The sequence below is a fragment of the Ahaetulla prasina genome, chromosome 3 (genome assembly GCF_028640845.1).
Source record: "Ahaetulla prasina isolate Xishuangbanna chromosome 3, ASM2864084v1, whole genome shotgun sequence".
Lineage (NCBI taxonomy): Eukaryota > Metazoa > Chordata > Lepidosauria > Squamata > Colubridae > Ahaetulla > Ahaetulla prasina.
The window spans coordinates 43,908,675-43,935,416 of record NC_080541.1 but is presented as its reverse complement, the minus strand read 5'-3'; the positions used below and the strand labels follow the sequence as shown (position 1 = coordinate 43,935,416).

Below are 26,742 nucleotides of genomic sequence, written 5' to 3'. Positions count from 1 at the left end.
TCCAGATACTCTCTAGGCGTCTTCTCCGGCGCTTCATCTCCCTCAGCCCCTCGGAATACCAAGGGGCTAATCGAGATCGGCACCGAGTCAGAGGCCGCAAAGGCACAACTTGATCTAGAGCACCAGCCGCCGCCCAATCCCAGGCAGCGACTAGAGCCCCAGCCGAGTCGTGAGCTAAATCCTCAGGGAATGGCCGAAGCTCCATCTGGAACCTCTCAGGGTCCATCAGGCGCCTGGGACGGAACCGACGAATTGGTTCCGTCTCCCTGCGGCGGGGGTCGGCGGTTCGAAAGTCCAGCTGAAGGAGCGAATGATCTGACCATGACGGGGTCTGGTAACTAACTCCCCTAACTCCAGATCATTCAACCACTGTCCAGAGACAAAAATCAAGTCCAGAGTGTTTCCCCTGATGTGAGTGGGACCGTTCACTAACTGGGTCAGGTCCAAGGCCGTCATGGAAGCCATGAACTGCCGAGCTGACATGGATGCCACCCCTGCTGACGGCAGATTGAAATCCCCCATGACCATAAGCCTGGGGTTCTCCACCACCGTCCTGGCAGTCACATCCAGTAGCTTAGGCAGGGTTTCTGTCACGAAGCAAGGAGCCGGGTACGTGATCAGTAAACCCACCTGCATCCCCCGGCCCCACTTCACAAGGAGGGACTCACATCTGGCTATCTGTGGCACAGTGATCTCCCTCGGTTCTAGACTCTTGTTGATAATAACCGCCACCCCCCCCACCTCTACCCTGGGCCCTCGCCTGATGGAATGCACGGAAACCCGGTGGGCACATCTCTACCAGGGGAACCCCCCCTTCCGTGCCCAACCAGGTCTCCGAAATGCCTATCAGGTCCGCGCCCCCCTCCTGTATAAGATCAGAGATAAGGGGGGCTTTATTTACAACGGACCTGGCATTGCATAACATCAGACGAAGGTCCAGCCTCTGGGGATTTAAGCCACTCAAGAAACGGGAAACTGCCGGGGGACCGAAGTGCGCAAACGCTCGTAAATAACGAGTGCACACTCCCCGAACCTGATATGGGCCCCCGCGTCCGCCATACCTGCCCCTCCCACTTACCGTGCAGATAAAACCGCCCTCATGACCTTGAGCTCTAGCCTCTTTTTCCACCTCCAAATCAACGATCGGGAGAAGGGCGGTATAAAAATTGAATAAATAATAATAATAATAATAATAACGATATTTATGCCGCGAGCCAACATAGGATCTAGCAATGGCCCCGATAGGTGTCCCCCTGAACCTATCTTCACCATCCCACCCCTCCCCCTGTAGTTGTGATACATCTACAATATTTTGCATTTGACTGATTAGAAAATAATCAGAAATTCTTTGATTTTTTTTCCTTCTACGTTCTATAAATCTGCCTTCTAATAGGCTATAGTTCTATGTCAATATTTTCTTTGTTAGCAGCATGAGAAAATTATAAATTCTTTTAGAAGCCACACTAATATAAAACTTCATTTTCTTTTCAGTGTATTAAATACTGTACAAAATACAAAAGCCAGTGTAAGTACTTAAGCTTGGTTTGTAGTAACACATTTTAAATATGCTCATTTACTTGAACAATTAAAATTCTGTGCAATTAAATTACACAGCCAACACAGTAATCAACTTTCAGTTCTGTATACATTGTTGCTAATAATTTGACAAGAGAAGATGGAGTAAAATTCAATAGAAATCAATCCATATTAATTTACTGATGAGTCAGTTTATTGCTTCAGTGAAAGAGGATATGACCATCTGCAGTTAATGTTTATAATAATCAATCTAGCATGATTACTACATTCTGTCTATATGTATATATTTGCAGACTGATGAACAAGCTATGCTAGAAGACACATTGATTGCATTATTTGATTTGGAGAAAGTTACATTTTATTTTAAACATTCTGAACAGGAACCGTTAGTAGCAAGTGAGTATTGTAAAGTATACTTAAATTTCCCCTTTCAATATTTGTTGTAAAATATTAGAGGATATAACTATACATTTTCAATTGTGTCACATTTGCTTGTATAGTAATCATCTTTGCATCCTTGTGCATATGCAAAATTTTAAACTTTTAACCATTTTGAGGAGAATGGTAATATGGTATACAATATTTATCCCACCTTTCTTACTTCATAAGTAACTCAAGATGGCAAACATAATCCTTCCTCCTCCTCCCCCCACCCACAACAAGAAACTATGAAATGAGTTGAACTGAGAGAGAGAGTGATTGGCTCAAGGTCACCCAGCCAACTTTCATGCCTGAAGTGGGATGGTCTCCTGGTTTCTAAGCCAACACTTTTACCTCTATGCCAAACTGGGTCTCCAATCTTATTTCAACTTTGATGCCACTTCTTTATTCTTAGCACCTCGCAAAGACAGTAGATTTAATGTTACTTATGATAGTTCTAGGCATTAGTACAAGTTAAAGGGAAAATATTTGTAAATCTTTGCAAGAAAAACCCAAAAACTTTGGATAGGTAATTTTAACTAAAATGTTATTTTATTTTATTTTTAGATATGCCAATCACATATCAAGCAGAAGGAAGTCGGCAAGCTATGAAAATTTATTTTTATCTTGATAGTTACAATTTTGAACAGCTTCCTGAAAGGCTGAAAAATGGTGGAGGTTTTAAACTTTACCCAGTTCTATTTGCACAAGGTAAAATATTTTCAAGTTCACCTATTCTTAAGAGTTTTAAAAAACTTATAGGAAAAATAATACACAGTTACTGGCATTCTGAAGTATTCATGGGTACAGCAGTATTTTGAAGAAAATCACCTCATGCATAAGTAAAGTGTATGTAAGTTATTCTACATATTTGAATATTTTATTGCACTTATCTTATTAATGTCTACCTTTATTTTTAATATATTCATTTGTTTGTACAATTCTGTCTAGATCGATATATTCTTGCATGTTTGAATTTACTAAGATGTACAGATGTTTCTTTTTAAAAACATGTGCTTTTAGGAATTCTGGAAGTTGAAGTCCATCTTCATTAAAGTTGCCAGATTTAAAAAACACTGATCTAAAAGTTTAAAATTTGTTTTCAAATTTTGCCAGTAAAGAGCATTTTTATATGGTTTTGGAATGTTTTTTATCCTGAAAGCATAATATAAACTCTTGTAATAAATAAAGAACAAATGTGTTACTGAATTGAAAAAGGATATTGCAGATACTTAGGTTAGTCTAATCTTATGTGTTTAACTTGAGGATGTTCTATAGAAATGTGTATGTCCTCTAAGCAACAGTGAAATCCACAACATTCTTACTTAACATGTACTACTGTATATTTAAAGGTACAGAGAAGAACAAGCTTCTGATACCTTTCTACTTAAGAGAAAATATTTCCTTCAGGAATGATTTTATTTTAGGTAATATAACCATGTGCATTTCAGTGCCATGTGTGTTTGTGTTAGCTGCAGAAAGGCAATATCGTATTTGGAGAATTATAGTATCTACTGTATAGATATATAAGAAGACGAAAAAATAAATCAATGGATCAGTTTGATATGAATCTGTGTTGTCCTTTGCATTCTTTTATAGCCCTGGAAAGTATGGAAGGATATTATTATAGAGACAATGTATCAGTAGAAGAATTTCAAGCCCAGATTAATGCAGCTTCATTGGAAAAAGTAAAACAGTATAACCAAAAACTCAGGTGAGCTATTTGTTATTTCTAAACTTGGGTCATGATGCTAAAACAATATGGGCAGAAGTCCTGCTTTAGTGCATCATAGTGTGCAAACACATTCAGATTTTTCTTTTTTCCAATCTGAGATCAGTCTAGTTAATATTTTGACTGATTACTGTACTTTTCGGATTATAAGACACTCCGGACCATAAGACGCACCTAGCTTTTAGGGAGGAAAACAAGAAAAAAAAATCTGTCCCTGCCTCCCAGCAATTTGCCTCCTTGCAGCAAACAGGAAACAGCCTGGTCAGCTTCAGCACAGCCTGATTTAGCATGAGCAGCTGATTGGCGGTTGGATCTGCCTCCTGTTCCAGGCTGTGGAGATCGTTGCCTCCTGTTTGCTGCCCATAACTGCTGCCACCCATAGCCTCTGCCACCTATCACTGCGTGCCCCACCGCCGCCTATCCCTGCCACCTGGAACGGGCCGAAAATGGGGCACACAGAAGCCGAAAACGGGACATGTGTAGGCCAAAAATGGGGCAAGTGGACGCGGCGATAGGCGGGATGGTGATGGGCTGCGGCAATCCCCACAGCCTGGAACCACTGATAGGCGGTATTCCGGGATGCAGATCCAACCGCCAATCAGCTGCTCGTGCTAAATCAGACTGTGCTGAAGCTGACAAGGCTGTTTGCTGTTTGCTGCAAGGAGGCAAATTGCTGGGAGGCAGAGGCTGAAGGGTGAGGGCCGGTGGGTGGGTGGGATTTTGGCAACATTCACTCTATAAGACGCACAGACATTTCAACCCACTTTTTTTGGAGGGTGTATGTATCTTATACACTGAAATACACGGTATATAGGGAAAATAAAGACTGAACTTATCACATATTATTTCCAGTATAATCAATATAACCTATTCAGCCAACTTTACATGCATGTTTTGGTACTTCATATGACAGTCTGTCCTATAGTTTTTGTTTTATTATTTCACTGCCGCTTGATTTTTTTCCAGTACTGTGAACCTTCAAGTATATCAAGATAATTTTGTTGTATAACTGCCTCTTTTAAAGATATGGAAATGAATCTAAGTCTTACTAGTTATGTAAAAAAACTGATGGGCATATAATACCAACCATCTTCTATGAACATGATAACTTATTTATGTTGCTGATGAGTTTTTAATGTAGTGAATTTCTCATTAACTTAGTAATGTGATTTAAAAAAACAGTAATTCATATTTTTCTCACAAATTAAAATAGATGTTCAGATTAGAAGGGAAATTTGTATTTTATCTTTCCTTCCAAATGCTTTACAGCTTACTCTTTTTATTGCTTGGGCGGTTTAAAGACAAATAACAGTAAATTTCTTTCAGTACCAAAGTGCATCAGAACAGTAAATTATCTTCCATTCTTCTCTCTCAGTAACAAAAGCATTATTTTATATTGTACGAAGTAATTGTATTTCTATGTGAATCCAACTTTATCAACCAATTTGTTGAGTTAGCAACAGCTGTAATGTCATTCATGTACCACTTCTTTGTTATATTTCCCTTCTGTCCTGTTCCAAACAATAGGCTTATTCCTATATTGTTTTCACAATGCAACACAATTCCTTTTCAGGTTGAATATATCTCCATGGTATGCCAAATGATAAAACTAAGACAAAGTTCTAGTTTAGTACACTGCAGCCCTAAGAACTAAATCTGTTTTTCTAATCTCCATTTGTTTAATTCCCTTTCAACCTGAAAAGGCTTATCAAGAAAGTTGTGCATGCTTCAACATTTTTCATGCTTCATATTTCCTGCAAGCTCAGCATTACTCTATAATTTATTAACAAAACGCCTTTTATTTTAGATTTGTTCAAGAGTCTGAAAAAATATATTGTTTTTCAAGAGTTTGATGTGCTCATCAAACTTTCTGCCAGATGGCACTTGGATTTTGTAATTAGTCTTGCTTATTCTGTTTTCTTCAGGGCACTTTAAAAAATCACATATTGTTTTCAGTTTTCAGGTTATGTTAAGGTTTAGTGGTGTTTATTTACTCTGAACCTGGGTTGATTGGAAGATAATTTCAATCAGAATAAATTTCCAGAATGATCCTTATGGGGACAGGAGTTAACTAAGGACTGCAGTCCTAGATTGTATTGATATATTAGGTAGAAGACAGGATTGCTAGTTTACTAGACTCTTCCCACCATCAATTTAAGTGTTGCCTGAGGATTTTTTAAAAATAAAATAATATATAATACAAGTTGTAATCTCATTTAAGTGTTTATTTATTCAATTTGCATGGCCGCCCATCCCATCAAGTAACTATGGGATGGAAAACAGTCTTAATAAATCAATTTGATTTATTGATCAATTTGAATAGAAAAATTAAAATACGTAGCAACTGAGGAGGATGTCCCAGTCAATGGTTGTTAGCATAATCATGAAACATAGGAGGTCGATTGCCCTTTGTTGGAAATTTTCAAAAGAATTTTGATACTTATTTTTGGAGGAATAACGTAGAATCTCTGTGGTGGGCATGAAATTGAAGTAATTGATCTCCAAGATCCCTTTCAACTTTACATTCTATAATCCTATGTTAAGATCTGTCAACATATTTTGCAGCAATGAATTCCACTGGTTCATTATGCACTGTCTGGATAAATACTTTCTTTTGTCTGTTCGAAATTGCCTTTAAATCAGTTTGATTGGAATAATCCTGGTCCTAGTGTTTGGATAGAGGAGAAAAACTCCCGCTCAAACCACATTTGCAAAACAGGTTTTTGTTTTTGTCCTTTTTTCAGAGAGGTGCTTCTGCACTGCAAAGTGATGCTCTAATTCGTATGCATTTCTCTTTCAATTTTCCTCACTCCCAAACCGCTGAGATATGTTTGAGGGAGGTGATATGGGTGGGAAGCCTCACATTGCTTTTCCTAGCTCCACTACAAAGCTAAACAGTGCATTTATTCAAAGACATGCTGAATGTATACTCTTTTTATCCAAATGGACACAACTTCTCCCAACATTAAGGAAGGGTAGAGAGGTGAATTCCACCCGTACAAAGATATAATTTGTATATATTTATATAATGCCAACTTTCTCTCTTGCTCTCTCTCCCTAATCCCAGGTTTGCAAAGGTGAAAGTCACATTAAAAAAAAGGAAGAAAAAAAAAAGGTTGGTGGGTGGAGGATGGGAAGAAAGTGTGGGCAAACCTGTCTTCATTTTTATAAAGCTGTCCAACTGAACCAACGTGACACGGGGTGTATGCAACTATAAACAAGCAACTCCCCCATCAGACAACATTAAAAGATTCACTATACAATATATAAATATAAGAGAGAAAATATGAAACGTTCAGCTTCCTTTTATACTAGTTAAGATGTAGTGAGAGAGGTAGAACAGCAAAGAAGGAAAATAGAGCAGTCAGCCCCCTGTCAAATGTGGTGAGGCAAGGGAATTCTGGGTTTCACCAGAGAATTTTGAACTGCAGATGGTGAGGACAATTGGGGAAAAGGTGAATTGTATTAAAATGCATTGAGCATCAGTTGCAAATGGAGCAGCTGTTGGTATACAGTAGCAGACTCATGCTCTTATATTAAGTAACCTGGGTTTACCAACAGAAGATTTAAAATTCTGCTCCTTCAACTGGAGAATGATAGGTAGCAAGTCAGACAAGCCAACCTTGATGTAGAACAGTATCAAGTTTTCTCTGTCAGTATACAGGTATTCTAAGTTTACCCCCAAAAAAACACCCACCACCCCTCAAAAATATTTACTAAATTTTAAAAGCTATAAAGCAAACAGTTTCTGTAGATGCATAAGCATTAAGATTTTATCCTTATCATTTTAAGTAGATTAAAAAATGGTGTCTTTTTCAGGTAATATGCCAACTTTTCCATTAGCTTTCTTCATAAAATCTGATTGAGGTTCTCAACAAGCATTCAATAATTAAGTGAAGTGCTTTGCAAATTTGTATGCTATCCACAGTTTCCAGGTTCTCAGAAATACCAAATATCCTTTTGTGAAAAGCCACTGGAAGTTGCTGTATCAGTTTTCACTCAAGTATCAGCTAATTAAGAAGAATTTTTTTTGATATGTCATATTTTAAAACTCTAATTAGTATTTGGGAAGAACAGCCTTACCTCCATAGCCAGTTTGATATAGTGAGTGAGACACTGGACCAGAAGCTGGGAGCCCATGATAAATTCTAGTCCTGCTTTAGATAAAAAGCCAACTGTCATTTTTTTACTTGTGCTGAAAAAGAGGTTAAGAACAATATTTAAAAAGGAGTGTCCCAGCAGCACCTGCATAATTGCCGTGTATAGAAAACAGTGAAGTTACATTTGTAGAGGTATGCACCATTCCAAATGAATCATGTCTCCATTCACACATAAACAATATTTATTTATTTATTTATTTATTTATTTTTTCATATTTATATACCGCCCTATCTCCCTAGGAACTCAGGGCGGTTCACAGGCAATTAAAAATACATATAAATACAAACTAAAATGACAATTAAAAAACTTATTCTATAGCCAAATTATTAAAAAACAGTATAAATAATAAAAACCCATTTAAAACCAGTAAATTTAAAATCTAATCCAGTCCCGCGCAGATGAATAAGTGTGTTTTAAGCTCGCGACGAAAGGTTCGGAGGTCCGGAAGTTGACGAAGTCCAGGAGGGAGTTCGTTCCAGAGGGTGGGAGCCCCCACAGAGAAGGCCCTTCCCCTGGGTGTCGCCAGACGACACTGCCTAGCTGACGGCACCCTGAGGAGTCCCTCTCTGTGAGAGCGCACGGGTCGGTGAGAGGTATTCGGTAGCAGTAGGCGGTCCCATAAATAGCCCGGCCCTATGCCATGGAGCGCTTTAAAGATTGTCACCAACACCTTGAAGCGCACCCGGAAGGCCACAGGTAGCCAGTGCAGACTGCGCAGGATAGGTGTCACGCGGGAGCCACGAGGGGCTCCCTCTATCACCCGTGCAGCCGCATTCTGGACTAACTGGAGCCTCCGGATGCCCCTCAAGGGGAGCCCCATGTAGAGAGCATTGCAGCATTGTACAAAATATGTGATATTTTGCAACACTGCCCCCATTCTGCCCATTTTTAAATATAAAAATGCTATATTTAAAAGTGTACCAACAACAACAAGGAGAAAAAGTTCCAAATATTTAACCAAGAAATAAATCCCAAGTCAATGCGGTTCTTACTCCCTAGTAAATGTGCATAAGTTTTTAAAATTACTTGGATCATACTTTCACAGAATGTGCAGTAGTCTACTTCTTCTGATGCATGAGATTTTGGCCAAAATCTGAAGCTAAGAACAGTTCTGAAATTGGATATTTTGCATGTCTTTCAAACATTCTGAATACATGTTTAGTCTCTATACAAACTGATTCTGATCTCTGAAACTTTATGTCATTATACATTTAAGAGTTGCAGATTTATACTACATTGGTGGCGTGAAACCTTTTTTAACTGAAATGTATTTTAAATTATATTAGATAAATATGATGGGAAATGTCATTTCCTTTTTTTTATATGCTCTACGCAATAGGAGAGTTTTGTTTAAATTTAGCACAATATCATTCCACATAGAGATTCATAAAGCAGTTCATATTTAATGTCCTGTAATTTCAGGATTATAAATACGTTAACATGTCACAAAGAGATTGAATGCATTTATTTTATAAATATTCTTGAGAAATATTAATATATTATGGGTGTCTTTTTTGCAGAGCATTTTATCTGGACAAATCAAATCTTCCTCCTAATTCAACATCAAAAGCTGCTTATATAGATAAGGTAAATCAATAGATGTGATTAAAGTAACATTTGAATATGCTGTACAGCAGGGGTGTCCAAACTTGGTCCCTTTAAGACTTGTGGACTTCAACTCCCAGAGTCCCTCAGCCAGCAAAGCTGGCTGAGGAACTCTGGGAGTTGAAGTCCACAAGTCTTAAAGGGACCAAGTTTGGACACCCCTGCTGTACAGGTTAGTCCTCACTTGTGACCACAATTGAGCCCAAAATTTCTAAGCAAGACAGTTGTTAATTGGGTTTTTCCCCATTTTACTACCTTTCTTTCTCTTATTCAATGAATAAGTGTGGTTAAATTACTAACACGGTTATTAAGTGAATCTGCCTTTCCCATTGACTTTGTTTGTCAGACGATCACAAAAGGTGATCACATGACCTTGGGATACTACAACCATCATAAATACATGTCAGGTGACAAGTACCCAGATTTTGATCATGTGCGATAGGATAGGATAGGATAGGAATTCTTTATTGGCCAAATGTGATTGGACACACAAGGAATTTGTCTTTGGTGCATATGCTCTCACATAAAAGAAAAGATACATTTGTCAAGAATCATAAAGTACAACACTTAATGATAGTCATAGGGTAAAAATAACCAATCAAATCATATTAGGAAACAGTCAGTATAAATCGTAAGGATACCAGTAACAAGGTTACAGTCATACAGTCATAAGTGGAAGGAGATGGGTGATAGGAATGATCATAAGTGGGATGCAACAGTCGTAAGTGTGAAAAACGGTCATAAGTCATTTTTTCAGTGCTGTTGTAACTTCAAATAGTCAGTAAATGAATGGATGTTAGTCGAGGTCTGTCTGTATTGTGAAGCATTTTCGTGCATGCTCTTACATGAACAAAAATGCATTATATTTCATATATATGAATATAACCTTAAATTGCCTGAAATGTCCCTCAGTAATAAAATTTAAGTGCTGAATATTGAGAAATTGGAAACGTCCAATCTACCTTTCAAGCCTATTAGATTTACAACTGCATTTAATTTGTTTGGCATAGTGAGTGACTATGTAAGTTTAAAGATGTCAGATATCACATTTGCTTTCATCTCACGGTGTAAGATTTTCATTCTGTTGAGGACACAATTGTTGGGCTGTGCTTAGCCTTAATCTGGTCAGTGTTTTCAGAAAAAAATTACAGTTAATGTCTACTTGTCATATATGTTTATTGAGTGTCACTGAAGAGAATAGTATAACTACTCTAGTGCAGTGAAAAGCAATTAAGAAAGCAGTGAAGTGAAAGATAATGCCTAAGGGATTGCCAAATAGTATATAAAGAGGCATGGTGAACAAAATTAGACCCATATGAGAAAGAACCTTTTCTGTGTGGTTCCCAGGCTTTGTAAAGTAATGCAGTCTCTTCCACAAACCTTTAACTGATTTTAATCTTACCTGATTTTAATTGTGTTGCATTGATTTCACTTGTATATTCTATAATTTACGTTTTTGCTTGTTTTAGGTTACTTTAGATATTGTATGGTCAGAACTGCAGGATTTAAGTTTAATAAATGGTTATCATATAAGTTATAAAAAGAATAAAAGTTAGGATTTCATCTTTACAGGATGTTCAAGACAGCTGCATTTTAAATTTTTTTTGTTGAACTGATAATACCTCATGCATTATATTTTACCTGGCAGCTAATGAGGCCTATCAATTCTTTGGATGAGCTTTACCGATTAATGGCGTCTTTCATAAGATCCAAGCGCACAGCAGCCTGTGCTTACACAGCTTGTGGTGCTTCTGGAGTTGGACTACTGTCTGTCTCTTCAGAACTCTGCAGCCGGCTGGGAGCTTGCCATATCGTCTTATGCAACAGTGGAGTTCACCGGTATGGTAATTTATCTTTTCTAAAAATTACTGTTAATTGCTGTCCAGACTCAAGAATAAGAAGATGGGTATGGATATGGGTATCAATAACTATCTTGCAATTATTTATGCTGCTCCAGTCATTAGCAATATAGAACTGCCTCACAGAAAATTGTAAAATAATTCCAATAGATTAATGCATGAGTGGAATTCTATTGAGCCATCATGATAATATGTAGCATTTTCATATATATTTTAAAATGGAATTTGCATTTGCCAAAACAAATTGGTTCTACATGCATATCCTCGTATTCTTCTTCAATACATGGTGATATTGCGAAGTTCTCTCAACAGCTTGAGGTGTCAGTCTATATATTGCATTAGACCCTTCAATTGAACTAGAGACATAGTGTATAGCAAAAATTGCTCTGAAACTGCTTCTAAGAGTTCCCAACCTTATCCTGAAGTTATTCTTTTTCCTAAGCAGAAGATAGTAGACTGTGTTTCTCTAATGTTCATCTGGATTCCTCATTAAACCCAGAGCCAGCAACAATGCAAAATAATAACAATCACACTCTAGAACAGGGGTCTCCAACTTTGGTCCCTTTAAGACTAGTGGACTTCAACTCCCAGAGTTCCTCAGCCAGCTTTGCTTTGCTTTGCTTTGCTTTGCTGGCTGAGGGACTCTGGGAGTTGAAGTCCACTAGTCTTAAAGGGACCATGGTTGGAGACCCCTGCTCTAGAACATTACATTTGCATTTGATGCTATTGTACTGTTCCATCAGCATCTTGACATTGCTAGACATGTTTTATTATTTTGGCATAATCTTGGCTAGCTGCAGATGACTGGGATATTAACTGCTGGTTTGGTTCTCTATACTTTTTTAATTTCAGGGAAGAGAATAAAATATCTAATATCCAACAACTGAAAAAGAAGTAAAAAAAAGAAGTAGAGTAAAAATGCAGAAGTTTGAGCAATCTCTAATATTGTATCAAAGCAAAAAAGAGTTCTTGTACCACAGTATTTCACTGTAATATATAGTTCTTCCTTTTAAGCCTTACAGCATTATGTGGAACATGTTTAGATTTACTATCGGACATAAAAATAAACTTGGTCTCTTTTTGGGGCGTATTATCAAGCTAACTTTCTAAGTTAGTAATTTGAAAATTAAAATGTTACAAAAGCAGCTTACAGCAAATTATAATGCCATTTTAATTCTTGTCTGACTTATGATTAATGCATAAACATTATATACAACCTTAAAATATCAACATTGAATGAACCTGGGGCCACCTATGTTTGAATTATAAATTTGTTTAATATATAAAATAAATACTTTAATTGATTTCTCTGATTTTGGTTTAGTTGCACTCTGAGCATCACTTTAGAGCAAGCAATAATTCTTGCTCGGAGTCACGGTCTACCTCCTCGCTATATCCTCCAAGCTACAGATGTGATGCGTAAGCAAGTAAGTTATACCTCTTTTTAGTGGCCTTTTTTCAAGGTTATATATACACAACTTGAATAGATACAACTCGTTTAATGTAGTTATCTTCATAGGATCACAGTTCTAGCCATCAGCTTGAGCTCATTGCCCTTCTCTGATCTCTTGCAATTTCCCTGAGCCTAGATTCCTGTTTTGGAAATTATTCTCTGCCTAAAATTGCATTTGCCTTTTTTTTTTTTTTTTTTTGCAACCACATGGCTCATATTCAGTTTGAAATCAATTATTATTCTAGCATCTTTCTTTTAAGTGCCATTACCAAACCAAGGATCCCATATCTTATGTCTGTAATAACCTGCAATTTTTGGTTAAATTTTTTCTTTACTCTCAATTCATTTTTCTGACCTAGCTAGATCATTTAAAAAATTTTATGTTAGTCTTCTTAAAATATTCGAATTAGATGTTTTAATGATTTGTAAGTGTTTTAATGGTTTTGCTGTTTTTATTGTTTTAAAATGTTTTAAAGATTTTAATTATAATATGTTTCTGAATTGTGAGCTGCCTAGAATCTTTTGCTGAGATGGGCAACTATAGAAAACAAACAACAAACAAATAAAGAAGCTATCTCAGCAATTTTGCATTTTCTATAGATTTGTTTCACATTCCTACTACTTGTTAATGCAGTCATCAATAAAATATGGAACATTCCAGGACTCAGTACTGAATCCTGTGGCCTCATTTCAGTTTGATGAGGAACTATTGATTAGTGCTATTTGAACATGATTTTCAAGCCAGCAATGTGCTCACTGAATTAGCATGATGTCCAACCCACATTTGTCAAGTATGTTGTTAAAAATATGTAGTACTTGGACTGAAAACTAAGAAAGTGCTATGGAGTTGCATGCATGCTGTACCTGTCAACATTTCCTTAAAGAACTTGTAGGTTCAATAACAGAAAATTATATGTTTGAATTAGAGAAGTACTAACAGTGTGCAACAAGGTATTTTGGAATGACATGGGTACAGTGTTGACACCTCATTAACTCAAATGCATATTTTCTTGAAATTGTGCAGCTACTTATACAAGCCCCGGAAAAGATGAGGTTTCTTTAAAGAGGCACTGAAAGTTTGGGCAGAACAAGAACACTAGCATTTTTATCAGGGGTGAAATCTTCCCGGTTCAGACCAGATCACCCGATCCAGTAGCGATGGTGGTGGGTGGTTCGGAGAACCGGTAGCAAAAATCCCTGCCCTCCCCTGCCCATGCCCAGCTGAGCTGTGCGATCATCAGAGGTTGTTTTTTTTAACTTTTAAAAGCATTTTTTCTTCGGCCGAAAAAATGCTTTTAAAAGTAAAAAAAAAGGCGCTGATGATTGCACAGCTCAGCGGGGATCATCAGAACCCTTTAAAAGCATTTTTTATAACCTCTTCAGCCAAAAAGATTGTTAAAAAATGCTTTTAAAAGTAACAAAACAAAAAAAAAGTTGGCCACGACCACCCAGTCACATTACTCCCACAAGCCCCACAGAACCGGTAGTAAACAATTTTACATTTCACCCCTGATGTTTATGCATATATGTCTGATATACAAGTAAAAATAATTATTTATATATTCTGCCTTTTTCATTTTTTAAGGTTAGTTTGGTAATTGCAACTAGCAAATGCTTAAAAAAATGTATCAGAAGCACAACTATTTTTCATTTTTACAGGGAGCAAGAGTTCAAAATACTGCAAAGAATTTAGGAGTTAGGGACCGAACACCACCATCTGCTCCAAGGTATCTTAACATTTCAATCTATTTCTTTTTCCTGAAATAATTTTGACAATTTTTGCCAGGATTTCCTGGATTTGAAATATATTTAAACACAGATTCCCTCCCCCCTTTTTTAGAATCAGTTTTTAATGTACCGGTAATTATTTTTACTTAGCAATTGGTTTCTCAGCAGGAACATTTAAAAAATGTAGTATTATTAGAGAAAAGTGACAATTTGTGTTCTGAATTATTTTTTTTACAAAGAGTTCATTAAAACTAGTACATGAAGAACTCTCGATACCAAAGAAATTACAGTACAAATATTACATCTTGCTCACAACACAGAATGGTATTTAGCTACATCCTGAAGAGATGTCAGTGAAGCTTTGAAAGAATCACTCATATTAAAGTTGTATTTTAAAGCCCCCAAATATTTCTGTAGGTTAAATAAATTTCTAAAGTAAATGCTAAATGTTGGTTATGCCTTCTTCCCAAAATAAAGTGATTCCTTCCACTTAATTAGTGGCAGACCTGGGAAAAGGAGTAGAAAACTCTTCTTCGCATCCCTCTCTACTTGCTATTATGAGATGCCATTGGACATATATAAATACAGGAATAACATGTTGATGCATGGATGGAGAGGAAGCCAGTATCTCTGATCAATTGTTGAAGAATTTGCTTGCTGAGGATCATTTCAGATGGTGATAGATCTAATTGGGGATCAACATGAGCCTCCTTCTAATCCTGTGACACTATTGCAAGTCCCAAAAATAAAATTGCAATTTCTAACTATCCCACAAAACATGTTTTCAAATAATGAGAATTACAAGCTGAACCTGCTAAATTTTGCTGTGTTGCCTGGGGCTGAATTGTGTGAATTTGAAGGGGATGCCTGACTTTTATTACCTTCCACTATAATGGCGGGACTGTTTAAAGGGTCTGACACATGTCGTCCTCATTTAGCAACCATAATTGGAACTGACAACTAGGTCACTAAGTGGAAAATCACATGATTATGACTGCGCTTATGATTTTACTTCAGCTTTACTTTTTCCCATACCCTCCCCCAATGGAATGCTCATCCCAGTGCTGGGTTAATTAACAAGAAGGGAATTAATGCTTATATTAATTAAGGAAGAAGGGATTATAAGAGAGTAAGGAGGCACATGCATCAAAAGAAATGTGCTGAATCTGGATGTTTGTCTACCACTCTCAGGGCTGGAAACTGTGATCATGCTAGGCAAATAGCCAGAGTATTCTCCATTGGGTGCCTGCTTGTTCTCATATAACTCCTTCCTTTCCAATCTCTTCACTGCAAGGGGAGAAAAGGGGTGGGGGAACAGGTCAGGCACAAAAGTAGTGTTGAGTTTAATGACTGAGAAAGGGAAAGATGCTGCAATGGACATAAATACATGCTTTGGTCACAAAGCAGGGGTGAAATGCTACTGGTTTGGCCAAACCAGTAGGGATGGCAGTGGCTGGTTCAAAGAACTGGTAGCGATGGCAGTGCGAGGCTCCGCCTGCCCGGTCATCTTTACTTCCTGGTTTTAACCGTGCACTTCCGAACCGATAGGGAAGGTTAGTAGATTTCAACCCTGTCACAAAGTTATTTTTTTTAGCATTGTCGTAATTGTAAATAGTCATTGCACAAGGCAGTCAGTGAAGTCTACCTGAAGACCTGATACTGACACTATGATGAGCACTCAAGCCATCAGCATCAGCTATTTTTTTCTTCTTTGTGCTTTGGTATTAATCAGAGAAAGACAAGACACTTTTTACTGACAAGGCAATGAACATTGATTTGTCTATAACCCAGGAAAGGAAAACTCTTATGACCAATGTCTACAAGCATTGTAAACTTGTAAACAAGTCAATATATTTGGTTTTACAGCACTCTGATACCCTAACACATTTAGAAATAGGCAGCCTGGTCAATCCATTTTAATCAAAAGACTTTGGCAATAATCAAGTTTATGGGAATGCTCTGAATATTGATACCATGAGAATTTGAAAGGGAGAATGATAATGCTCCCATGAGGTCCTTGAATCTCAGACGAACACAATACTGGATTGGTTAGACTTTAGATCTTATTTAATAGTATGACATTTCATATATTCTTATTTAGAATATTTTTAATATTATAGTTATTTCATAAGTGTTTGATTTTATATTCATGCAAAGGATTTTAGTGCTACATTTTATTGCTGTGTCTTTATCTGGATCCATCCAATAAATTCTCCAAGAATGTATTGTTTATTTTTTTTTAAAAAAAGGATTATTGGTTTAGATTGCTAAGAATTTATGTTCATTCAGTGATGAATTAACATATATAAAGTTTAATGGAGAAGTCCTAAAGATTGAATTATATTCTTGTCCCACAGAGATCATTACAATCCACTTTGCTTACAGACTGCCCTTCTCTATCTAGATTTAAATGTAATAATGTTATTGAAAAATAATTAATTTATATTTGTATAGACATAAGTAAGAATCTTAACTATAATAAGGTTTAATGGAACAAAGTTTATCTTTGAAATATATGGTTAGTGAATTATTTAGTCATCTTAATGTATATTCAGTTTATTTTACTTGCTGAGCAACAGAGGAAGCATGCTTTTTATGCTAATTATTTTGTAGTAAATTATATTAATGGAAGAACCAGACATTCGCCTGTGCTTTTTTATATAGAGACTCATGTGCTTCATTTATTGCTTTGGATTTGAAGCAAATTTATAGTGACTAGAGTTGATTCAATTTCCCTATATTTAACTGCTCATTCATTTTCAACAATGAAAATGGTTCTGTGGTACAAAATCCACTACAACTGTCCATCTGAAACATTTATTCTAGGTTTTATGTTTAACAAAAATTAAACAGAAAAAAGTTGATTTTCAGTGATGTTAACTGCATATATTGAGACTTCCCATTTCTAAAGCAAAATTCATATTTTGCCTAAGTCAATCAGAGAGATAATATTTAAGATAAATAGGCTCCCCCCACCAATCTTGAATTTAGAACATATAGTTTAAGATAAGATCCAATTGGGTCGATCACTGGGAACAGAGGTTTAGTCTTCCCGAGCTTTTGGGACGTGTGTTGATGCTCATCCACAGGGAAATTTTTAAGAGGACTTTTTTTTTTGTTCTCAGGAAATTTTATTTATTTTTAATACATTTTTATTCAAACCTCTGATCCTGGTGACCGAATCAGACTGATTTTTTCAACATTATCCTAGAACACATAAATTTGCCTTCATTTGTGAGTTCTAAGACATTGTCTTTTAAAAAGGAATAAGTGATAGATATTACATGCTTCAATGATTCCAAGAACACATGGATAACTCCATATCAGTCAGGTGCAAAAGTTCATGTCCACACATGAAATTTCAAATAAACTGATTGATAGATCATGCCTATGCAAAGGAATCTACTCTTTGCACTATTTTGTGCTAGATAAGGATTAATGGAATTCAAAGTGGGAAGATGGACTTAGTCCCTTTGTGGTTATTCTAGGACCTACCTAGTGGCAATGAGGGAAGCGAGGCGTTTCTACGCCTCCACCCTCATTGCGTCGGCAGATAACCGCCCGGCCGCCCTGTTTCGGGTGACCCGCTCTCTCCTACATCAGGAGGTGCGGGATGACCCGTTGCAGGGACGAGCCGAGGAGTTTAGCGGTTATCTATACGATAAAATCGCTCAGCTGAGGGACGGTCTGGACCGAAATTGGGATGATCCAAGCGAGGGAGAGGAGGCACGCCTTGTTGAGTCCATTTGGGATGAGTTTGACCCTGTGGCTCCCGAGGACGTCGACAGGTTGTTGGGGAGGCTGCACGGCACGACATGTTTACTGGACCCGTGCCCTTCCTGGCTGGTACTGGCCACTCAGGCGGTGACACGAGGCTGGCTCCAGAGGATTATCCACGCCTCTTTATTGGAAGGGTTTTCCTGCCGCCTTGAAAGAGGCGGTGGTGAGACCCTCCTTAAGAAGCCCTCCTGACCCAGCTATTTTGGGTAATTATCGCCCAGTCTCCAACCTTCGCTTTGTTGCGAAGGTTGTAGAGAGTGCCGTGGCGACAGCTACCCCAATACCTGGATGAAGATGTCTATCTAGCCCCATTCCAGTCCGGCTTCCGACGCGGATACAGCACGGAGACAGCTTTGGTCGCATTGGTGGATGATCTCTGGAGGGCCAGGGACAGGGGTTATTCCTCTGCCCTGGTCCTATTAGACCTCTCGGCGGCGTTCGATACCATCGACCATGGTAACTTGCTGCGCCGGCTGGGGATTGGGAGTGGGAGGCACCGATATCGGTGGTTCTCCTCCTATCTCTCCGACCGGACGCAGACGGTGTTGACGGGGGCAGAGGTCACCGCGAGGGGCCTCACTTGTGGGGTCCCGCAGGGGTCGATTCTCAATGCAAAAATATTTTCTTACCAAAAATTCTTATAAAAATTAATTATGAATGCTTTAAGAATAGTAATTTTATTCTGGTTTACAATCTGTATTTTGCTGCAGACTCAACTGATGTAGTTAATGGGAAAAAGCCCATAGTGCTTAAAAATATTTGAACATTTTTCATGTCATAGGAACTATTATAATTGTTCTTTCTGTTGGCAGATTGTACAAACTATGTCAGCCACCCCCACCTGTTGGAGAAGAGTAAAGATTCTTATCTGAAGATTAATCAATATACCAGTTTCCACAAAGAGAAGGATAATAGTCTTTTGAGTATGGATACAGAGTCCTTTCTTCTTAAACGTGACTTTGTAAATAAAGAGTAATGACTTCTGCTGGGGGAAAAAATAATATCTGGATTTACTGTGCATGTTCTGTGAATGTATTCCTTGGAATGTTTTTAAGTGCTTGATTCAGCAATACCAAGTGTTCAACAAAGTATGGGCAGGAACATGAAAACAAAAGAGAAAGATTGGAAAAACCACTATATCATGCTATTTGAAAAAGCGACATCTTCATCCATAGGATGATTTATTAAATTAATGGTCTGATGAAATAGATATTCTATACTGAAATGCTTTCCTAATGCATATCTCCACTAGTCATAGAAACTCTACTGCCTACTTTAGCAACAGTAAATTTTAATGTAAGAAATCCGATTTGTTCCAATTGATGTGAGGGACTGAAACAACAGATGGAACGGATGAATCAAAATTATGTTCAGTGCTCTAATTCTTAAGTTGTTCAATGGTTTTTGACAGGAATCTTTCTTGTAATAGCAAAGTTTTGATCATGGTGAGCGTTTGTAGAAAATTCAAATGAGCTATTCAATCTTACTCATTTTTCTACCTCAGTTGTTTCTGTGAAGTCACACACATTGACAAAGAAAAAAAAATCCAGTTAACAAATTTGTTTTAACTCAAGATTATCTTTCATCAAACTAACTGAAAAATGAATGTTTTATTAAGGTCTTAAAACTAAGGCATATTTTTAAAAATAACACATTTATAGCTATATTTCATTCTTCCCCCAACACTCAAGACTTGACCATAACAGTGGTGGGTTGCTAACAGTTCTCCCAGGTTCAGGTGAGCCAGTAGTGGAGATGGTGAGGTGAGAGTGAAACAGTTTGCTCCGACTGTCAGTTGGGCCCTTCCACCTGCCCCTGCATTATACCTACCTATATTCGTTCATTTTTAGCCCAGCTGATAGGCACAGCAGAGCAGATTGCCGTGCTTCAGCTGTTCTGAAATTCAATGCGCTTGCGTGAAGCGAACCAGTGTTAACACTGGTTGAAACCCACCACGTTAGCTTTACAGTGTTGTGTGAATCTACTGTGATTAAAAAGAAAAGACTAACTTGTTATAGGCTACCCTATCTTAACAACAGCCTAGCCTATCCAGTTCTAAACTAATGGCTGACCTAGAATCTAATAGCCATTAGTTCTCTAGCCTATTAGGATTAACCTCAAAATATAAAAAACAGGTTTTGTTTTAAAAACCCATGGAGTTAGGGAAATTAGCATTCCCATTCCACATGCAGGCCTTGAAATCCAATGAGTACACTACTGGGTTTTTTTTCCAGATAATTTTTTTTACATAAATGAAAAACTATACAAAAAGGGAAAATCTATCAAAAATTGGTTACCTTTGTTGCTGTTGTCTGGGTTTCATTGAGTTATACGAATTTACTCTTAATTAACTTTAAGCCACATTGTGATAATTGTCTAAATGTGTTAAAGTATGTTTCAAGCTATAATTGTCTAAATGTGTTGCAGTGTTTCAAGCAATAGTTATTGTAACAATGCTGCAAAAAATACCTGTATCCCATAAAAACAGATTTTGCTGGGTCTAGAAGGGTCTAAATTGAAAATGCAATTGTATATATTTCCAAAATAAATAAAGTTCCCCTGAATTCAATGAGTCCCAAGTAATAGGTAAAGGATTACAAATGAACAATCTCTGTCTGATCCAGTAGAAATTGTTGGGTATTTTATATTAATCCATATTAAATGCTTATAGTATACTGACTCTGTAAACTGCTTAGAGAGGGCTGTAAAGCGGTATATAAGTCTAAGTGCTTTTGCTATTATTATTAGGTTATATCCATTAGAAATAGAAAAAATAAATACAAATAACATGAATTCTGATATTTACTCAATGAAGTGGTCAGGCACCAGTTTTTAATTAGGAAAAAAACCCAGTGGAATTGTAACTTTCTGTTATAATACAGAGTTTTTACCTGAGAAAAGGCCAATATAGTTCTGCATTATTAGTTTATGCTGTTGCACTGATTTCCTATAATGATTTTAACTCAATCAACAGCAAAACGTTCTCCCAAGAATTTGAAAGTAAGAAGTAATAATTATTTCTTCTTATTCCTGCATTTTCTTGAATGACAAGAAGGCAAAGTTTTAATATATATGTGCATTTTGGATAAAAAGAAAATTACCACAACATGCAAATGATGGTCCTGCAACAATATAATCAGGTAATCAGTCATAATATTCTTTCACTCTAAGGAAGCAGAGCAGTATTTTCTATTCAAAAACGAATGCATTACATATAACTCTTTGCTTCATCATAGCTATTAGTTATATTACATTCTTTATTAGCACAATAGCAAACAGTGAATTAAATATAAATTCATGCCTAATTAAAAATATTAAGTTGCAGTAAAAAATTCATATGAAAATGTTGAATAGCAGTGGGAATTCATACATATATGTACTATAAAATCAAATACAATAAGGTCCAGATCCAAGCATGACGTGTCTTAAAGAGTTTGAATGATGCCTTATAGAACAAAAACAAATCCTTTACTTTTTAATATCCAGAGGCATGATTCACTTATTGAATTTTAAGTATCCTTTGCATAAGCTTCTTTAAAAATCTGAATTTTGTTGATTTGTAAATGTGTACATTTGCAGCATTTAAATTCTATAGCAGAATATATCAAACCCTGAAATTTAAAAAAGAGTTGTCCTTTAAGTTAGTTTCCTAGTTTCCACTTTGACTGGACAAGCCAACAGAAGGGATCTATCCTTCAGTCAAAAATATCTCCCTATGCAGCAACAGCATTTCCCCCACTGACATTAGTAACTTCTTGTTCAGGAAGTAGCACTGTATTTGTAGCCTTTAGAAATGTGTTGTTAATTTAAATTTCTAGTCTTTCAAAATGGAAATGTTTTGGTTTGATGGTAAAAGAAAAGCTAAGGGTGATCTACTGGTAGTATGGAAGAGCAAGCTTTAGTCATGAAAGCTTGATAAACGTTGCATGTCTTTAATTGGTATATTTGGTTCTTATTCAACCCCAGTCCTGATTAGTTCTAGGTTATTTAGGTAGATTGAGTTGCATACTTCATTTATTGTTTTAGAAGTTGCAGCATCAGCAATTGAGGACTCCTGTTTTAAAATGTTAATGTATTTCCAATGTCCATTGGAAAAATCGTATTCCTCAGATGTGATAGAAAGAACCATTTTCAGGTTAGAAGTATTTTCATACAATTGAAACTGTGCTTTTTAGTCTCCCACCAGATTAAAAAAAAACCCTGCCCTACAGTTCAATAGAACAATTATTATATTCTAAAGTGCCTAGAAATATTTCTATCTTTAACCCACATCTTGCTGGCTATTGGCTATAGCCATATTGTTACTATTATAGTAGACTGTATTTCTATAACTTGTGCAGATTTCCTCCTTATTTGAAAATATCACAGCAATATTATTTAATCTGTAGCATGTATATAGTATAAGAAATCAAGTAATGCTTATGTCATTTGTCATTAAAAAAAACCCTTTTTGTTTTAGCAGTGTTAGGTTATGCAGAAGAATATATTTTTTTAATTATACAAACAGAAGTCTAGAACACTGCTGTGTTTTTGCAAAAGAAAAATAGAATATGAAAACATTTAAAATATATATTAATAGCTTCTCTGATGTCTTCAATATAGTATTATGTATTTCAACTTTTGTTTCATAACATTGATAAATAAAAATAAAACCTCTTTACGGGTGGTTTTTGTTTTGGATTATATTAGAATGATAGAAGCTTGTAAATGGTATTGGAAGGGTATGAATGTTTGGCTTTCCAAGACCCAAATAAACATGGTAGCAGGAAAAAAATAGCCATTTTTTAATTAGTTCAACATTGATTGGGACTCTTGTGAGGTCTTTGGGTGACTCGAGAAGGAGGGCTATCTGTTGATTGTCTCCTAGTCATTGGTGATGGCAAGGGAGGCCTCTGGAAAGACACCGGCAGTTATGGAGCGAGGCCACTGTTCCGGTGTGCCAGTCAGCTGTTGGTAGTGCAGTGATGAAAATGGAGTTGGCAATGCTAGAGGAAGTTGGTGGCATGTTTTTGTTAGTAGAGGTAGTCATGCCAGAGCACCATTGGCCACAGAAGATCATATAAGAGCAGTTCTCTTTTGCAGAGATTACAGCTCTGACAGCAGTGGATTGGCAACAGTGTGAGCACAAGCAGCCCAGCAGTGATATTGCTGCACTGGCTTGGGTCATGTGAATCTTGCATTAGCCAGTAACCATCTTGTCTTTGACATGGAGCACCTAGACTTGGAAAGAACAGCTATAGATATTTGGAGCTGCTTCCCCACTACTATGGACTTTCCATCTTTTCCTGATGGACTGTGTGTTAGGAATGCGGACTTTTTTTCACCAAAGAGTTGGGTTTGAATTATAGCAGATGCTCTTTACCTACTAGGGGTCTCCTTGACAGATAGATAACAAACGAGAATGGAGATGGATAACTGAGACCAGATGGCTCTCTTTTCTAAGTGTGAATGGTATGGTGTGAAATGACGTTGATTGAATAAAAAAATGCTGTTTATTGTAAATTTTGGTATTATTTAAAAGGAACTCATTAATGTGAAAAATAACATGGAAGTCATTTCAATGTTTTATCTCTCAAAAGCATTCTGGTGCAATTGTACTTGAAATACTCCTTTTTTCTTTCCATGGTATTAGAAGCCAAACATATATTATTTGTAGAGTTGTTTCATTTTGGGCTTGCTCTCTTACAGTCCGTTGGCAAAAAGCCCAGTGATCACTGTAGTGCATTCAAATAAAAATATTGCATTTGTTGCATTTATCTTCATCCACTGGTTTCTTATTAAAGACAGCATTGTTCTCACAATATACTACATTAAAACATGGGTAATTACGTATGTAACCGATTTACATAGGTGAAATTGTAAATGAAAGCCAAACAGTCACAACTGATCTACTTAGACAACCTGTATTTTTTTATTACAATTGAAATACAGTCACTGTTTTGATATTAGTGAATCTGTGCAGACTGACACAAATCCAAATGCTTTGCAGTTTAAAACTATACAGCCCAGGCCAAAGCGGGGTCCTGATGGAGGAAGAAAGAGGCATGGGGATGCTGCAGCATCCCCATGGTCAGTTGTATGGGCAAATGACTGCAAGGTTACTACAGCCATCATAACTTTGAAACAGTGTTATAAGTAATTTGGGCAGTCTGTTTGAACAGTTGTCATGTGACCTGTCATAAATAAAATCTACAACAGATCATTTTTTACAACAGTAAAACTATTACAGTAAAGTCAATTTTTAATTAACAAATTAAACCTAGGTTACATGGAATTATCTATTCTTATCTGCCAGTTAATATATAGCCGTTCCAGAGGCTGAGAGTTTATAACTTTCAATAAGCCAATTCAGTCAACCATGTATGTATCCTTCTAAGTATATATAATTACCTTTTTTGCACAGTCAGGGCATGTTATATACAAAGTTCTTCCTAAACAGACAAACTCCAAATTTGGGGAATCTAATTAATATCCTTAAATTTTGACTTCATTGGTATCCACTAGTGACAGTCATGTATCAGACTGGCAATATGACACATCTGTGCTGCAGCCATCTTTTCTAACCTTTGCACACACACTTCTGTTTGATTTCCTCCCAAAGATTTAGTTCACTATAAGAGAAATAAAGGTAAAAGTAAATATCCTCCCCCCACCCTCCCCCGTCCAACTCTAAGGCGTGGTGCTCATCTCCATTTCTTGGCCAAGGGAGCCAGCATTGTCTGAAGACATTTTCCGCAGTCATGTGGTCAGCATGGCTATACACGAAAGAAACAGAATGCTGTTACTTTCCCACCAAAGTGGTACCTATTAATCTTCTCACATTTACATATTGCTAGGTGGGCAGGAGCTGGGGCAGGAACGGGAGCTCACTCCGTTGTGCAACATTCAGGTCTCAAACTCCGCGTCTTTAACCACTGAGCTATTGTGGCTCTCATAGGAGAACTATCTAACAAAAAATTAACTACCAGTGGCCAAACCTCTAACCTTCGAGTTAATTTTCCCTAAAATATATTACATCTTCATCATAGAAAAGACAGTATCATTTTTGAATACCCATGGAGGAATCCAAGGGCAGAACTATTCTGGCAAATCAGTGCCTAGCTGTGCACAACATTTGAAGGGACACTTTGCAAAGTGAATTAGAATTAAAAGTCTTTGAAACACTGAGGCTACTGAGCCTTCCAAAAGTTTGGTGAGGTTGCTTCAAAGGCTGTTCTTGATTGTTTTTGCAGTGAATCCATGCAGTCACTTCAGTTTACTGGCATTCTCGCAGGAAGCTGTTTATGGCTGCACATAGAAATCAATCTGGAAAACCAATCAAAGTAGCTTTGCTAAGCCTTCCAAAGGTTGAGTCTGTGTCAGCGCTCTGAGGAATCAATGCTGTGCATAACTCTAGTATTTCCTAACTGGCTATATATCCCTCAGGGCAGCTGTACTGTAAATAAAGGAACATTTATCCAAAGAGCCCATAATACACTCTCAACAGTTCATATACATCTATCAATCCCAAAGTGTTTGGGGACTCCTGCTTTCACCTAATTGACAAAAACAACTTATATGACTGTTAAACAAATGATAACGCTTTTGGATATTGTCACACCAGAATATGAAATATTTTGAAAAAAAATGGTAAAAAGAAAAGATAATTGTATCACAATACCCATTTCCCCCACAGTTGGAATTCATGAAGAACAAAATATAGGAATCACACAGCTTGTATGTCCCAGTAAATGGATGTATAAATAACAGCTTCCAAACACCTACAGTTCCATTATTTTCCCTACAGACTAAAAGTAAACATTTTCACCACCACAGGACAAAGTACAAGTAATTGATCTCACATTGTGCTAAGTTTGTGATTTCTTTAACTATATTTTAAAGAAACACTAAGCCATTAAATGTGCTTTATATATTTTAATGGCTAGATTCCTACAACATACTAAACTAAAACCAAATGAGCCATGTTATGGCTTACCTCAATATGTAAACCTAACCAGTGATACTCCTCACCCCACTGAACCAAAATGTAGTTTCATTATTTTAGTTTTGGAGAACCTATCATTATAACTTAAGTATCATATTCAAACCAGGCCATTAAAGCTTATCCAACAATTTTTTTTTTTTTAAAAAACCTGGTTCACATAATAGATTAATGGTTGTATAAATCATGACTGCAGAGTTTGTCCAAGACACCAGATCAAACAATCCACCTCTTGGCTTTACAGTATTTATTTTGCATCAGTATTGATATACTGTATAGGATGTAAGGATTTTTTAATACGATTTTTGAATTCTGCTGATAAATTGTTTTCTCCTTATTCAATCTCTGTCTTACTCGTGTATTAAATTTCCTTGGAAGTCTGGGATGGGCAGGCAGTCGTATAAATTTTCAAATAAATGAAGCTTATCTTTGTATAGAAAAAAAAGATGCATACAATCCTTATACCTAAACAAACCTAGAGACGTCA

The 26,742-nt window shown here is 36.8% G+C and overlaps 1 protein-coding gene across 5 annotated transcripts in view; it reads left to right on the top strand.

The window, feature by feature from the left end:
• PREX2 (phosphatidylinositol-3,4,5-trisphosphate dependent Rac exchange factor 2) overlaps positions 1-23,979 on the top strand; it is a 130,710-nt gene extending 106,731 nt beyond the window's left edge. For 4 of the 5 annotated variants that reach the window (XM_058176739.1, XM_058176740.1, XM_058176741.1 and 1 more), the window contains 8 exons: positions 1,830-1,932; positions 2,524-2,667; positions 3,556-3,670; positions 9,370-9,436; positions 11,103-11,293; positions 12,638-12,740; positions 14,426-14,493; positions 19,087-23,979. In XM_058176739.1, coding sequence (XP_058032722.1) covers positions 1,830-1,932; positions 2,524-2,667; positions 3,556-3,670; positions 9,370-9,436; positions 11,103-11,293; positions 12,638-12,740; positions 14,426-14,493; positions 19,087-19,132 — 837 coding nt within the window. In that variant the 3' untranslated portion in view covers positions 19,133-23,979. Of the gene's footprint in view, positions 1-1,829; positions 1,933-2,523; positions 2,668-3,555; positions 3,671-9,369; positions 9,437-11,102; positions 11,299-12,637; positions 12,741-14,425; positions 14,494-19,086 lie in introns of those variants that run through there. The other variant, XR_009154364.1, reaches the window with a different exon arrangement.
• The last annotated feature ends 2,763 nt before the right edge of the window (positions 23,980-26,742 follow it).